Source organism: Podarcis cretensis (genome assembly GCF_951804945.1).
Source record: "Podarcis cretensis genome assembly, chromosome: 6".
In the NCBI taxonomy this organism is placed as follows: Eukaryota; Metazoa; Chordata; class Lepidosauria; order Squamata; family Lacertidae; genus Podarcis; species Podarcis cretensis.
In genome coordinates, this window is record NC_137175.1 from 49,550,946 (window position 1) to 49,568,346 (window position 17,401).

General features: G+C 40.3%; 1 protein-coding gene across 2 annotated transcripts in view; it reads left to right on the forward strand.

Moving 5' to 3' along the window:
- CPNE5 (copine 5) overlaps positions 1-17,401 on the forward strand; it is a 137,040-nt gene that overhangs the window by 86,834 nt on the left and 32,805 nt on the right. For both annotated transcript variants that reach the window (XM_079980368.1, XM_079980367.1), the window contains exons 11-12: positions 4,572-4,613; positions 5,134-5,209. In XM_079980368.1, the coding sequence (XP_079836494.1) occupies positions 4,572-4,613; positions 5,134-5,209 (118 nt within the window). The remainder of the gene's footprint in view (positions 1-4,571; positions 4,614-5,133; positions 5,210-17,401) is intronic.

Sequence of the window (17,401 nt, forward strand, 5' to 3'; positions counted from 1 at the left end):
ACCATCGTGTTTTTTCCACCATATAATCCGAAGAGCATGCATCTAAATCAGTGCAAAAAAAAAATCGGGCTTTTGCAGAACACAGCTCCTGTCAGGTGGAGAAGAGCCTTCAACAAGGTATAATTGTGTGCATAGGGAGGGATGTCTAGCAGTGATCTTTAGTGTGAGAATAGGGGTGTTAATAAATACACCCGAGTGTCGCTCTTTTGAAATGTGAAATATTTAGAGGGTATTAAACTGATAAGACAATATAAGCTCATGGGTTTACCACATTAAAAAATAGTGTGTACGTCTGTTCTAAGAAATTTGTGAAATTCTAAAATCTGAGAGACTGAAAGGAATTCATTTGCAGAAGGGAATAGCAAATGCACATAGAGACCCAAGAAAGAGAATGTGTGTCCTGATGTTACCAACTGGCAAGCTTTAAATTGAGTATCTGCCTGTTTTTTAGGGCTTAAACTGCCGTTTTCCGTTCTGGGTACTATAAACACAGATTAACTGTCCAAGTAGTGATACACATCAGAGTGATGGAATGTGATGGAGTGAGCTCTGTCCCTGCTCCTGCCAACCTAGCAGTTCGAAAGCACGGCAGTACAAGTAGATAAATAGGTACCACTGCGGCAGGAAGGTAAACAGCATTTCCGTGCGCTGCTCCGGTTTCCATCACGGTGTTCCAGAAGCAGTTTAGTCATGCTGGCCACATGACCTGGAAAGCTGTCTGTGGACAAACGCTGGCTCCCTCAGCCTGAAAGCGAGATGAGCGTCGCAACCCCATAGTCGCCTTTGACTGGACCTAACCATCCAGGGGTCCTTTACCTTTTAGATCAGAGCAGCACTTCTCAACCCAAGAAGAGGTTATCAGTGCTGTCCCATTGGACTTTGCAACCCATAGACAGCCCTCATCATTGGTTAGGCGAGAAATCTCCAATTTGGGCTTTGAACGGTTATAATGCTTTTTGCTTGACTGGGTTGGGGATAAGACGGTAGGAGCTGTTTGACTGTGGAACAGGAGGTTGTGGACTCTTCTTCCTTGGAGGGTTTAAAGCAGAGGTTGGATGGCTTTAGCTGAGATTCTACAGGGGGTTGAACTACATGACCCTTGAGGTCCCTCCTAGCTCTACGATTCTATGATTCTATGGACATATATAGGTGTTTGTAGAAAGCTCTACATGGATGGAATGTAGCCTGCTGTACAAAGGTTCCCCACCTCTGATATTTTTATTATTGAAAAGAATTCTATATTGTCCTTCAGCAGAGCTTTGGAGTGATTTGAGATAGGAATGTAGCAGACCACTGGCTGCCTTGATTGCTTTCTGCGCTCTGCTCCCAGCTCGCCAAGAGATAACAGCATCTCTCTTTTGCTGCCATTTAAGTTTGTGAATATTTTTGTGAAGATTCTTTCAACTTTTTAGAAAAATGTTTTTCACAAAAGATTTTGTGAATATAGCAGAAAGAAAGAAGAGAAAAATCAAACTAGTGATAATTTAAAAGAAACATTGCCAGCTTGACAGAAAAAGAATATTTTATCAATTCTGATTTAAACATGTAGGCCGTCCAGGTAGGTATCTAAACAAAACTGGTGGTTATAAGCCATGCAGTGGAACCTCGGGTTACGTACCGTCCTCCTTACGAACACTTCGGGTTACGAGCTCCGCTAACCCAGAAGTAGATGCTCCTGTAGCAAACTTTGTCAGTATTTCACGCCTCCGATGCTGCAGATGAGATTGGCGTAAATCACATGCCTGTCTGGGAAGAGTGTGGGAACAGAAGACAGTCTTATCTCTTCAGCTGTATTTACTATTGTACTGTACTTTTGCTTTTACTTGTTCCTGTTTCCTCTCGGAGCTGGAGAGAGTGAGCACCATGATTCCTTTGTCTGTACAAAGTGTGTAAATAAATACAGTGGTATCTCAGGTAACAGACACTTCAGGATACAGACTGTGCTAACCCAGAAATAGTACCTTGGGTTAAGAACTTTGCTTCAGGATGAGAACAGAAATCATGCGGTGGCAGTGGGTGGCCCCATTATCTAAAGTGGTACCTCAGGTTAAGAACAGTTTCAGGTTAAGAACGGACCTCCAGAACGAATTAAGTTCTTAACCCGAGGTACCACTGTACGTAGATTAGCTCTATGATGTCTCACACTTCTTGCTGTGTCATGCTAGAAAATTAGTGTGCATATATCATTTGATATATGTCACTGAAGCTCACTGGAGAAGAAGGGAAATGCCTTTTCGAGAGCTGCGCATACTGGACGACGCTTGGAGTTCAGGACTGCAGGGGCAACCCCAGGGCGTTTCCCAACAAACTTTGCCCTGGGATACGAGTGGAAGTCGCACACCCGTGGCACGTCGGCAGCAGGAAACCCCATTAGCAAAAGCGCACCTCAGGTTATGAATGGTTTCGGGTTAAGAATGGACCTCTGGAACGAATTAAGTTCATAACCAGAGGTATCACTGTATGATCAAACACAGAAAAGGGAGTGAGGTCTTCAAACCACTGGGTGAAAGATGGCGGGTGTATCCTCCCAACCTTGTAGTCTCTTAGCCAACAGAAGGATTCATAGAACTCACATTCATTGGATATCCATTCATTCCACACAACAGGAATCCGATGTTCTTTCATCTTCATGAGTATGTTTATTGTTATTTGCTGTCTTCCCCTTTTCATGGCCTTTTAGGAATTCTTATCTATTCGTTGATGAAATACTGGCTTTGCTGTATATTTTACCACTCATTCATTTTCTATAACTTGCTGGCTAGTGCAGCCGTTCGGCTTGCAGACTGGCAAGCTTCAAGAGGGAGTGAAAATATTTAGGCAGCAATTGCAAAAGTCACTGGGGGACGTGGCACATTCTCTGCAAATGAACTCCAACTGGAGTTGAAAGAGTGATCTGACTTCTCCGCTCTCCCCAATACCTGTGAGACTTCACCTGTCACCTGTCAACATGCATGGAGCCACGGGTGAATTAATCACTGTCACTCTTCTAACAGGAGTTTAAGAAGCTGGCTAGCCAAGGGCATTTCTTGACAACAACCCAGTGGCTGCGGACCTGGCATAGGAAGGGGGACAGTAGGAGGAAAGTGATTATGGCCAGCATCTCCACTGCCTTCTACGGAGTAATGAGAACAGCTGGTGTCGTTGTAAGCAAAATAGTCTTTAGACACTGGGTTTGCAAACTTGGCCACAGTGGGTCCATCTGTTAACCAAAGATGAAACTCTTTCCTGGTGCAACTGAATAAAGCCTAGAGAGCTCATCTGGCAGCATCCACTCACGTTTCTTCATTATTCAAAGACAAAGCAAAGCCAGTTTATTTGCTTATTTGTCAGAATCTTTTATATCCCAACTTTTCACTTATCAAATTATGGCTGCAGGGGTGGTTTGTCCCCTTTTTGCCACTTGAGGCAAGATAGGAAGTGCCACCCTGCTCTGCCGGGCCACTGGCACTGACAGCACCACTGGCATCGGCACGAGTTTCTGGTGAGATCTCACCAAAATCTCACGAGATCTGTCACTCTCCATGAGAACCCATGAGATTTCGGCCAGACCCTGCAAGACATCACCAGAAATTGGCATCAATGCAGTTGTCGCGCTCTGCCAGTGATGAAGGCAGGAGGGAGAGGGCCTGTAGGGACACCACCTCAGGGGCTGTGGCAGCTTCTTCACTCTCTTTCATGGGTGGACAGGCTACTGGGGATGGAAAAAATGGGGGTCTCTGGCTCCTTTTCCTGTCGGGACACATTCTGAAAGGGCTTAGAAGAAAGGGCATCTTGCCCGCTTCACTCCCTGGCAACAAATTGCCTAACACATTGAAAGCCATGTCTGTGTACACACTATACCTTTTGAGCACATTCAAGGCACATTTCCCCCCTCTGGACATGGTTGTTTTCTAAAGGTTGCTAGCAGTTGTAACTCTGTGAGGGACAAACTACAGTGCCCAGAATTCTTTGAGGGAAAGAATGTGCTCTGAATGTGCTTTGGAGATACTGTATATGTGTACACAGCCCATCAGCTTAAACACATGCTCATTTAACTGTAGCAGGGGTGGCCAACTCCCAAGAGACTTCACAGAGTTAAAAACTGGCAGTGATCTACCCCCTGGGGGGGGGTGGATCAAGTTGTTGAGTTTTTTTCAGGGAGGAGGTCAAATGTTGAGCTTTTTTAGGGGAGCCACAGTTGTTCAGCTTCTTTGGGGGGAGCCAATGATCTACCAGTGATCTACTGCAGACGTGCTATGATCTACCGGTAGATAATGATCTACCTGTTGGACATGCCTGAACTATAGTATACGAATGTACAGAAACCTCATTCCCAAATAGCTCAGAAGTGCTACTGTACGACCCACACAGGAAACTCCCTGCCACAGAAAGAAAGAAGTGCAGTTTTAATATCACCAAAATCCCACTGGGGCTCATTTCCCCCAGGTTTTCTGCAAAGGATAACTTTTATCTCTCGTGTACAGCTTGACATTTTTCTTGCCAACGAATTCCACAGAGAGAAAGAATCTGAAGTGATAGCAATAGGGATGGCAGCTTGCTTTGGGAATGACCATTAATGTCATCTTTTCCAGAACTATAAAGGTGGAGGTATATGACTGGGACCGAGATGGCAGGTAAGTGGCATTTATAACTCCTTTGTTTAAAAAGGTGGGTTTTTTAAAATTATTTCTGGCTAGGAGGAACTGGACTGAAACCAAAGTTAGATAGAAGAAATTTAGCAGTGTTGTGTATTGCAGGTCTGTGAAATGCTTTGAGGTTCTTTGAGGATCCCCAGGAAACAAAACAAAACAATTTATACAAAATATGACCCCTCTCCCATTAATCAACACATTTAGTAAAAAGGAATTTGGCTTATGCAGTTGGCTGCATTGTACTGGCAGAGTACATTCTTCCCCCTATCATGTAAACAACAACAACAACATTTTTTTATCCCAGGGCCACATGTGTAAGATTCACATTGGGAAAATGAAAGGTGGGTGTGGCAGGGATGAGAAGGGGATCTTGTCACTTATTTGCTGGGATCATCATTATTATTCGGTTAAAAAAAGAGGCCTATCAAGTAGAGGAGGTGATGGAATGGGAGTACCTTTGTTCTACAGTGTTGTTCATAGCAATTTCTTTCCCACTTAACAGCCACGACTTCATTGGGGAGTTTACGACCAGTTACCGTGAATTGGCACGAGGACAAAGCCAATTTAATGTCTATGAGGTGAGTGACTTCTTCAGCTGTCCCCAAAACATCAGGGCAGAAGCCTTCCTGGCACTGACCCCAGAGAGCTTTTTGAGAAAAGGGGCCTCTTCCAGGCACTCAGAGCATATTGGGGCACAACCCACTATGCTGTTCTCCTAAGTAAGTCCCATTGAGATTAATGGAAGCTGTGCAAAAGCAGCTCCCATTCACTTCACTTGGGCCTTCTCAGTTGAACTCCCCAAAGGATTGTGTCCTTTAACTTTATTAGCACTACTGGCTCAGTAACAATTTTCTGCCCCCAGTGTTGTGTGTGTTAACTTGAGATTGGTGGTGAGTTTGTGTTAACTATAACTGTGTTCATGAATTTCAACATGCTATTGTATTTAACCCTTTCTACTGAACTTGGCACTTAATGAAGGGTTTAGACCAGCATTCACCCAACCCCAACTGGTGCCATGCTGGCAGGGCTGATGTGAGTTGTATGCCAAAACATCTGGATGGCACCAGGTCGGCGAAGGCCAATTTAGATGCTATTGTGAATGATTCCTTGACCCTAGAGATCATATAACAGATAGTGGCCTGTATTTGGCATATCTTAATGTAGTACCTGTAGCCATGGCAACTGAGATGCTCACATCCCATCCTACTACTATTGTATCAATAAAATGATAGCTTTGAATGAGTCCATCTATCTGGATAGCCATTGAGACAGGAGAAAAACTCTGTTTGGGATGGAGTTTGAAGGATGAAAGTCAGAGCTGATGAGGTGTGTGCAGGCCATACATCTTCATGGGGCCCAGAACCAGAAAGGGATCCAGATTCTAAATTTCATTTGTAAAAAGTATCTAACCCTTTTGGAACAAAAGTTATGAAAGAAAATGAGCAGAAACCATTTGAAACAATTGCTTTGTGAGATATGTGACTGTTCCCACCTTAGTGTGTTTAGCCAAAAAGTGGCCAGGTAACTCATTAGGTAATAACTGCTAGGTAGAAATTTGGAGTCATGCAAGTGCAAGGGAAGACCTCAAATGGCTTCAAAATGGCCCAGGGAAGTTCCTTCTTCAAACAATAGAGAAAGGACTTCCTGGCTCATTTTGAAATGACTAAGTGCTTATTTTGAAGCTGTTTTCCCATCTTCTCTGGAAAAGAGAATAACAATAAGAATTTGCAATAAGAAAATAATAGAGAAATCCAGAATTTGAGTATAGTTGCAAATGGGCAACAGCATGTCCACCCCTAAAGCAAAGGGAAGCAGCAAAGACAAGAGCTTATTGCTCTTCCTAACCGAAGATTAATTTCATGCAAACTATTTTGTTTTTTGAGTATGTAAGCATTAAATCAATCACATATCTGTATCGCAAAAGGGGTGGGTATTGTGGCAGAGAAAGTGTGGGTTACATCACCCCTGCAAAGTAGCCCAGTGTTGCTATAGTAATATTACAGGGGGCAGAGTGTGAGAGAGTAGTAGGAGTGCAATGTAGTCCACTATCTAGCCTTCTGGTATGTGCATTTTTAGGGAAATGTGATTGGCACAGTGGTGATTAGCTGCTTTCTTACCCATGATGGTGGAATACTTTGGGGTGGGTTGTTGTTGCTGGTATAAAACTAAAATGTGTATATTCATGACAGAGACTCATATGCTTTTTGCTCAAGAAAACAAAAAGGGTTAGTTGACCTGTGCTGATAACATTGCTGTAGTTATTCTGAGGTATAAATAATAAATAACTGCAACACATGCTCTTAGAATACAAAGCTTTCTTTTTAACAATTCTTATATTGAATTTATCCAAGCATGGGCATCTGGTTGCTGTAAACCTTAAATATCTTTACACACACATTGCCATCCGAAATACCTGAATATTGTATTGCCACCCTAAGATCATTTGATGAAAGACCTATACCCAGTAACATAACTGGTTTGCAACTCACAGCGCTTGTTTGCATGGTTTAGGAATGGCATTGGAGGGAGAGCAGGGTTCTTGTGTCATTAGCAGCTGTGTGGCAGGCAGAAATCCAACAAGTTAAGCTTTTTCTAGTGTGGAAATACATTTACAGGAAAAGCTTCACATGTTAGAATTTTGTTTGTCAGACATCGTCTTACTTGCATGTGGCACAAAGTGTTGCAAATACTTGTGTTCTCTTTTGCAAGTGGGACAGAGGACCCAATCCACACACAGTGTACATATTTCAGATATTAATATTGCACAGCTTGAAGCAATACGATGAATAAAAACTGACTCCCCTTGGAATAAATATTGTCCAGACCCAAAATATAGTTTCAAACCTTTACTAACACAACTTTTTCCAGACTGATTTAAAGTAATAAATGATGTATCCAAATAGTTGCATAATATCATGTACTTGTCCAAGCACAGGTTCAGCTTCTTACAAATATTGAATACTATTTACAATCAGAGCTGACAAACAGAGCTCTTTCTCTCCCACAGAGTCCATTAGCCTGGAGGCTGTTTTCTCTCCAGTAGAGACTCATTTGCACACCTTTGTCTTCTGTGACTTGAGAGAAAAGACAACTCACACACCCAAAATAGGGATTTGCGACTGAATAACCCTCCCATGTGATCTTAAGTTAAACACCGTGTGTGTGATTTAATTCTGTTTATTAATTTTCATACACACAGATACACACATATATACACAAAATAAATTCTTCACCAAAAATAATAATACAAACAACATAACTAAATTATAAGAAAACGAAGAAAAAAACAGAGACAAACATGTAAGTTATTGACTTCCCCCCACCCCGGTTTTGGGTTATGTAATACAATTTTCCTCGCAGTTTATCTTTAAAGCTTTTGTATGTCGTAGGGTTATATTAAGCCTACTGTGATCTTTGAGTTTTTTAAAACTACTTCAGTATACCGTATTTTTCACCCTATAGGACGCACTTTCCCCCTCCAAAAATGAAGGGGAAATGTGTGTGCGTCCTATGGGGTGAATGCAGGCTTTCGCTGAAGCCTGGAGAGTGAGAGGGGTCAGTGCGCACCGACCCCTCTCGCTCTCCAGGCTTCAGGAAGCTATCTGCAAGTCTTGCAAGCCCGGCGGGAGGTCCCGCGGGCTCACAAGGCTTGCGGGCAGCAGCCTGCAGCCCAAAAGCTCGGGGGACAGCGGGGAGGCACAGCGCCGGCACCCCGCTATTCCTCGACCTGGTCTGGAGGCTGGCGGGGGGGGAGAAGCAAGCTTGCTTCTCCCCCCCGCCAGCCCCACAAACTCTCAGGATAGCGGGGAGGCGGAGCGCTGCCACCCCGGTATTCCCCGACCTGATCTGGAAGCTATTCCCGGACCAGGTCTGGAGGTTGGCGGGGGGAGAAGCAAGCTTGCTTCTCCCCCCCCACCAGCCCCACAAGCTCGGGGGATAGCGGGGAGGCGGAGTGCCGCCACCCCTCTATTCCCCGACCTGATCTGGAGGCTGGCGGGGGGGGAAGCAATCTTGCTTCTCCCCCCCGCCGGCCCCACAAACTCGGGGGACAGCGGGGCAAGCCGCTTCCCCACCGAGGCTAAAGAGGCTGTCCCTGAAGGCAGAAGAGGGAGACGGACCGCTCCGTCTCCCTCTTCTAGCTTGGGGATGGAAACGCAAACCTGGGGGGGAAATAAAAATTTTTTCCTTGATTTTCCCCCCAAAAAACTAGGTGCGTCCTATGGGCCGGTGCGTCCTATGGGGCGAAAAATACAGTAGGTTGTAAAATTGTTCCATTCTTTAATAAACTTTGTTTCTTTCTGGTCTCTGATTTTTTGTGTTAATTTTGCCAATTCTGAATATTCAAATAATTTACTTTGCCAGTCTCTTACTGTTGGGATATTAATTGATTTCCAATTTTGGGCGATTAAAATTCTAGCAGCTGTTGTTGCATACTGGAATTAGGTCTGGTCCTCTTTCTTAATTTCATTGCCAATCATACCCAGAAGGAAATTTTCAGGTTTTTTAACAAAAGTATATTTAAACTTTTTTTTTAATTCATTATAAATGAGCTCCCAGAACTTCTTGATTTTTTCACAAGTCCACCACATGTGGTAAAAACTTCCTTCCTTATTTTTACACCTCCAGCACATTTTATCTCCATTCTTATAGATTTTTCCTAATTTTACGGGGGTGATGTACCATCTGTACATCGTTTTTTCCATGTTTTCTCTTAAGGCAACACAAGCAGTAAACTTCATATCTTTATTCCAGAGCTTAATCCAACTATCGTATTCCAAATTATATCCCAGGTCTATCACCCATTTCACCATAACTTCTTTTATTTCCTCATCCTTAGTATCCCATTCTAACAGCTGATTATACATTTTTTATAAGAGTTTTGAATTTCCTTCCAGTATTTCTATCTGGAATCTTGATTTTTTTTCGTTCATCCCGATCTTTTTGTCTTCTGTCCACAGTGCGTTAATTTGATGAAATTGTAACCAGCTCGTTAATTTATCTCCTAGTTCTTCATACCTTTTGATCTGCCAACCTTTTTCTGTTCTCACCAATAAATCTTCATATGTCCATCTCTTACCTTCTATATTTGTTTGTGTGTGTGGGTTTTTTTTTTTTTTTTTGGTTGTTAAAATATCTATTGGTGACAACCACCAGGGAGTTTTTCTTTCAAGGAGATTTTTATTTCTTTCCCAAACCTCTAGCAGAGGTCCTCTAATGATGTGATTGGAGAATCCTTTATGTACTTTTGCTTTATTGTGCCACAAATATGCGTGCCAATCGAATCTGGTGTTAAAGCCTTCTAAATCTAATAGGTCAGTGTTTTTTATTACAATCCATTCTTTAATCCAACAGAGGCATGAGGCCTTGTAGTACAGTTTCAAGTTCGGTACCGCAAAACCTCCTCTTTCTCTTCTATCTGTAAGCAATTTAAATTTAATTCTAGGCCTTTTTCCCTGCCAAATGAATTTAGATAAAAAATTCTGCCAATCTTTAAATACTGTGTTTCCTCTTATCACCGGAATATTTTGAAACAGAAATAACAACTTCGGAAGTATATTCATCTTAATTGCGGCCATTCTTCCTGACCATGATAATTTTATTCTGTTCCATATATCTAAATCTTTTTTAATTTCTTTCCAGGTTGTTTCGTAATTGTCTGTCATTAAATTTATGTTCTTCATAGTTAGCCAAATTCCCAGGTATTTTACTTTTTTTACCGCTTTAATTCCAATTTTGGCCTCTAGCTGGTTTTTCATAACTTCTTCCATGTTCTTCATCATCATTTTAGTTTTTAATTTGTTTAACTTAAAACCCGATAACTTTCCAAATTCTTCTAACAATTCTATTACCTTATGGACGCTTTTTTGTGGATCTTCTAATGATACCATCAGATCATCAGCATATGCTTTCAGTTTGTATTCTTTTTTCCCGATTTTAATTCCGCGTATTTCTGGTGTTGTTCTTATCTTATTTGCTATAATTTCTAATATCATTATAAATAAAAGAGGTGATAGAGGGCACCCCTGTCTCGTACCCTTTGAAATTTCGAAATAATCAGTTAAATCATTATTAATAATCAATTTTGCTTTCTGGCTTGAATAAATAGCTTTTATCCCTTCCAGGAAGGCGCCCTCTATCCCTACTGTTCCTAGACATCTTACAAGGAATTGCCAAGATACATTACACTGGTCAACAACAAATTTGTTGTCTGCATTTTTTCAGTTGATTTAGGATGAATCTGATGCGCTGAATCCCAAAATCACATTGGTTTCGCTCAATCAGGTCAGGTTTTTGAGCTATGGCCACATGCCGTTTTTTTTTTTTTTTTTTTTACGTTTTTGTTCACATGTACGCTTGTGTGGAGCATTTTAGAAGAAGTTGGTGGGGGTAAAATGCCATGTCGAATAATTTTTTTGTTTGGAAATGATTATTTTAATGACAAGAAGTATTCAGGTCCGATAGTTCTGGGTGATTATGTCAAAAAGGGATCAGTTTGAAGTCATAAAACCTCCGTTTTTTCTCAGAAGAGGACTTGGTGTACTGTTCAGATATTGCGCAGCTTCTGCTCAAGCTTGGAGTGCCACAGTATGAGCCCAAAGATTGGAGACTGTTTATTGACAGCAGCAAGTGATCACTGAAATGTGTTCTGCTACACAACGGCAACCAGTTTGCCTCTATACCCCTGGCTAACTCGAGTACACTGAAGGAGAACTATGAAGCGGTGAAGTATGTGCTGGAGAAAATTAGTTATGATCAGCATAAGTGGTTTATTTGTGTTGACCTGACGATGGTGAACTTTTGTTGGGACAACAGTCTGGCTTAACCAAGTACCCATGTTTTCTGTGCATGTGGGATAGTAGGGACTGTGCTCAGCATTACACAAAGAAGGACTGGCCTGTGCGGAAGGAATTGGTGCCTTACAAAAAAAGGAACGTCATTAACGACCCTCTGGTGGACAGAGACAGGATACTCTTCCCACTGCTGCACATCAAGCTCGGCTTAATCGAGCAGTTCACCAAGGCTCTGGACAAGGATGGTGACTGCTTCACTTACTTGTGCCAGGCTTTTCCAGGATTGACCATGGAGAAGTTGAAAGCTAGCATCTTTGACGGTCCTCAGATCCGTCAGCTCATCAGAGATCCAGAGTTCGGAAACTCAACGAAGTGGAACTGGAAGGCATTTGTTCTGGTAGTGAAGAACTCTCTTGGCAACAATAAGGCCAGAACCTACGCAAAACTTGTCAACAACATGCTGACTGCTTTCAGAATCCTGGGCTGCAACATGAGCGTCAAGATGCACTACCTATTTTCACATATGGACCAGTTTCCTGAGAACCTGGGTTCACTGAGTGACAAGCAGGGGGAGAGATTCCATCAGGACATGAAAGAGATGGAGACCAGGTATCAGGGTTGCTGGGATGCAGTCATGATGGCTGACTACTGTTGGACTCTGAAGAGAGACCTCCCTGCCGCTGAGCATTCCTGGAGTTCCAAGAAATGGAAGTTCAAGCCCTGAAATTTGAAAAATGGTGAAGCAACATGCAATTTACGTGTACTTACCTTTATCAATGCCCACCATTCAGTTTACAGTAAACCTGACCTGATGGAGAGAAATGGATGCCATTTCCTGATTCAGCAGTGCAAAAATACCCTAAATCAGTTGTAGAAATCTAGACAACATTCAAAAAGTAAAAAATTGTTGCCCAGTGTTATCAAAGGCCTTTTCGGCGTCAATAAAAATTAGTGCCGCAGGGATTTCATTCTTGGAGTCTAGATATTCAATGATATTAATTATATGTCTTATGTTGTCTTTTAATTGTCTATTGGGTAAGAATCCAACTTGATCTGTATGAATAAGGTTTCTTAAACATTTCTTAAGACGGTTGGCCATTACTTCCGCGAATAATTTATAATCATTATTTAATAATGATATTGGTCTGTAGTTTTTCATGTCTAATTTATCTGTTTCTGGCTTAGATATTAATGTAATATAAGCTTCCTTCCATGAGTCTGGTGTCTTTCCGCCACTTAAGATGTTATTCGCTACTTCGCACAGCACCGGGGCTAGATATTCCTTTAGGACTTTGTAGTATTTAGCAGAAAGGCCATCAGGCCCTGGAGCCTTTCCTAATTTCATTTTTTTTATCACATCCTGGATTTCTTCAATGTTGATAGGATTATTTAATTGTGTTATTTCTTCTTCTGTTAATCCTTTTAATCTGTTTTCTTCTAAATATTTCTTTATTTCTGTGCTATCTTCTTTTTCTCTTTTGTATAATTTTCCATAGAATTTGATAAAAAAATCCTTTATTTTCTTAGGTTCTGTAATGGTTCTAGGGGTTGCTCATGTGTAAATCGGCGCCATGCTTGGCTGAGTTACCTGGGTGAACCCTTTCTGTCCGGACAGCCACTCACCCGTGGCTGTCTCAGTCGCTGGCAGAATCCGTCAGTGGGCATTTCTTGAACTTCTTCCAGCAAAGAAGCTCTTTGACGCCTAGTCTCCGCCTACTCTCCCTGCACGGAAGCCTTCTGCGCAGGGAGGGTATGAGCAGCGGAGGACCCGTGCTCTCCCCGCTGGTCTCCGGTGAGGAGTCATGGAGCCACCTCGTCGATTCCCCCATCTGCCCCCCTTCTCCACTAGTGTTACGCTGATTTCCTTCCCCAGAAGATGGGCTGCTTCTCTCCCTCCCGGTACGCTCTCCAGAATCCCTCTGGAGCCCTCCTTCTCCCTCTGGCTCCGATGGCAGTTCCCTGACAGGTTCTTCCACAATTTGCTCTTCTATTCTTAATTTATGATCACATTTTGTTTTTTGTTTTTTCGTAATTGCCACGCAAGTAATTTTCCGGTTTTGTTTGCTGATTCAAAGAATTTTTGCTTCCATATCTTGATTCTCCATTCCACTTCTTGGCCTATTAAAATTGAGTATTGTGTTTGTAATATTCTGTAAGTTTGTTTCACCTGCTCCTCAGTTGGATTTATTGCTAATTTTCTTTCACAATCTCTTAATTGATTATTTCTTCTTTTTTTTGCTCTCTTAACTTTTTCCTATAGCTGTTCTGATTAATTAAAAATCCTCTTAGCACTGCCTTACTGGCATCCCAAACTATCTCTATATTAGTCTCTTTATTTAAGTTCATCTCAAAATATTCTTTTAACATTCTTTTGGCCTTCTCAATTATTTCCTCATTTTCAAAAAGATAATCGTTCATTCTCCATCTATATGATCCTCGTAGTCTGCTTTTTATCTCCAACGTTACTGAGCTGTGATCTGAAAGAGTTCTGGGTTGGATTTCACATTTAACTGCTCTTAGTGTTAATTCTCTTGAGACCCATATTTGATCCAACCTAGCCCAAATTTGGTGTGGTTCTGACAGATGTGTATATTGTTTCGTTATTGGATTTTTATGTCTCCAGATATCTATCAGATCTAGATTTTCCACCAGATTATTAAATGTTCTTGGTAACTTCCCTTGCTTGAGTTTTCTTCTTTTCACACTTCTATCTAATTCAGGTATTGGTACGGCATTTAAATCACCAAGTAAAATCACCTTATGATCCTCCAGTTCTATTAACATTTGTTCCAATTTTTTAAAAAATTCTGCTTTATTCATGTTTGGTGCATAGAAATTTATAACATTAATCTTTTCTCCCTGATGATTGATTTGTACTCCTAAGATTTTTCCTTCATCGTTATTACATATTAATATTGGGTCCCATTTCTCCACATATATCACAACCCCTCTTTTTTTATTAATGTCTGAATTAACAAATTCTACCCCCAACCTTTTATTTGCCAGTATATGTTTGTGTTTTTTTGCCACGTGTGTTCCTGAAAACAAATCACATCATAGTTTTTAATCTTTAACACCTTTTCAATTTTATTCCTTTTAGATTTTTCGTTCAAACCATTCACATTCCAGGACACAACCTTTAACGACATTATATTGTTTGATTTTAATTTATATTCTAGTTGACCTCTTCTCTGTTAGCTCTTCTTCTTCCTCCTCCTCTTCTTCTCCACCTACTGCTCCTTCCTCTTCCTCTTCCTCTTCTTCCTCTTCTCTCCCTCTCTTTTGCTTCTCTGTATTTTTTACCTTCTTTTACTTTTTCCTTTCTATATATCTCCCTCCTCCTCCGTACCTTTCTTCCCCTTTTCCAAGCTCCTTCTCATATCTTCTCAAGAATTTTTCTGCTTCTTGTGTATCTGTCAATCTGAATCTTTTATCTTAATTCCTTCAGGGAACTCCCATCTATATTGTATGTTATTTCTCTGTAAGACACTTACTATTTGTCGGTATCCTTGTCTTTTACGCAAAAGTCTAATTGGTATTTCTTTGTATATAATAATTGATCTGTTTTCAATTATTATTATTTTTCGGTAACTTGTTCTTAGTATCATGTTTTTCATCTCAATTGAATTGAAAATCATCAAACGATCGCCAGGAGATTTTTTTAGTTTGAGCTGTTGGGATTTCACCCTTATTCTAAATGCGCTTTCTACAGTACAGACTACTTCTTCCTCTTTTATTTCCAACCATTTTGCTAATTCTCTTATCATTTTTTCTTTTATGTTCTCGTTGGTTTCTTCTTCTACTCCTCTGAATTTTAAATTGAGTTGTTTCTGACGCATTTCTGTCATAGCTAAACTATTCTCAATTTGTTCTTGTGATTTGTTCAATTCTCTTATTTCCTCCTTCATTTTTTCTGTCTCCCTTTTATGTTCCTTCATTTCTTTTTGAATTTTCTTATTTGATTCCTCTATTACTTTTGATCTGACTGATAAATCTTGTATTTTATTAGTGAGTTCTCCCACAGCTCCTTCAATTTTTTTATCTATCTGTTCCTGCACCTCTCCCAATTTACTTTCCATATGTAATTCATTCTGTTTAAATTCCTCTTTGATCTTTAACCACAGAATGTCTAAGTCTTTAATTTCCTCCTGTCTCGAGGTCTTTCTATCTCCAGGTGTTCCTCCTACCTTTTTTTCCATTTTTCCCTGACATTTTGTGGTTTTTACAATGGTCTATATTAAATTTTCTCTCCCCTGGTGGGGGCACACAATCTATTTCTATTATTTTTATTTTTCTATATCTTAACCACTCTCCTTTGGTTTACCTTATTACTCCCATGCAATTTGCTTTCCTTATTTTGTATTCTTACAATTTCCTTTATATCTCTTAATGTTCTATTTTCCTTTTTTTTCAAGCAGAATACTACCTTTCACGTCAGGTTAATTCAATTATGTCTTAGAATACAATTAATTTATAACCAAATATCTCCAGTTACCACCAATTTCTAATACCAGATACCAATTAATATATATTTATAAGTCCTGTTAAATAAGGTGATGTTCCAGAATGAGTATACGATTATAAGTCCCGTAAATAAAATGAAGTCACAAAATAAAAAAAAGTATAATTTCACTTGAAGACCTGATGTAGCTCAATCTTAGTAATTTTAAGTTTGTTTGGACCTCTAAATACCTTTCTTAAATTTATAATTTTCCTTGAATGTCCCCACCTCCAGGGATTTATTAGTAATCTAGAACCATAAATTTGTATTCTCCCACACCGTCCTTCCCGATATTAACAGCCACTAAGAATTTAGAAAATTCCCCCACAACTCAAATAATCCTATTAAAGTAGATTTCTGATATTTAGATAAATTTAGATAAATTCAAACAAAAGGGAAGTAGTTCCTTTTTTTAATTAATTGATTGATATCCAGTTCAAATTATTCCAATCTCTTTGTTTCTTTAATCTTCCGCCACTTGTCAGCTTAATCCATTACGAGCGAGGTGAGTTCTTTAATTTAGTCCATATCTTAATCTGAGGTCTGACGGCGTTGGTCTAATTGTAGCTTTAATCCACAATCCAATGCATTAATCTAAACCCAATCTGGAATCAAAATGTTCTGGTTTCAGGACACAGTCTCAGTCTAGTTTCCTCCCCTTTTCCTGTCTATATTTTCAAGTTTCAATAAAGTATTGATGTTCAGTTCAAAATGATTTGTATATCAGATTATAGTCAACTGAGGTATAAAAACCCCTGTTCTTAGCACTTAAAGTAACTTATGAATTTTCCCCAAATTAATCCAATAATGTCCTTCACTTCGAATTATTTCTGATGATTTCTGACTCCAACATTTAATTGTCAGTTTCTCAAAAAAGATAAGTACCAAGAAAAGAGATGCAGGTAAAAGTGGATTAGCTTAAGTCCGATATTCCTACAGTAGAGAAGGTGGCAAAAGTCACTACAGTCCGCTATAACTTTTTTCCTTTATGCAGTTCATTTAAAAGAAAGAAGTTGTTCCTACAGATCTTCCCTACTAAGATTTTTCTGTCTTTAATGCCTCTTCCACAGTTTCCCGTTTTTTTTATGAAGTCAAGCTTCTGTTAATTGTCTCAGTCCGCTCTTTTAGTCAGCACTGTGATTATAACGTTTCTAATTTTCCATCTTTCTCTCTCCCAAGAAGGGAGCAACAAAGCTTCTCAATAGTCTTTTATCTGCAGCTTTATTTTAAGAGTTCAAAAGTCTGTTTGCCTCGACAAATATTGCCGTGGTCTTTTGTTTTATACTCACGCAGTCAGGCAGGCAGCTACTTCCTTCTTCATCCCTGCGACTTTGTATGGTGCGCCATTTTAACTCCTCTGCCGAGATGGATTCCTAACTTTAATCCTTCAACATCCAGCGTTCACTTAGTGCGTTCTTCCAAATTTTTGCTTTAAGATGCTTCTCTCACACGAAGGGTCCGTTCTTAGGTTTTTTGGA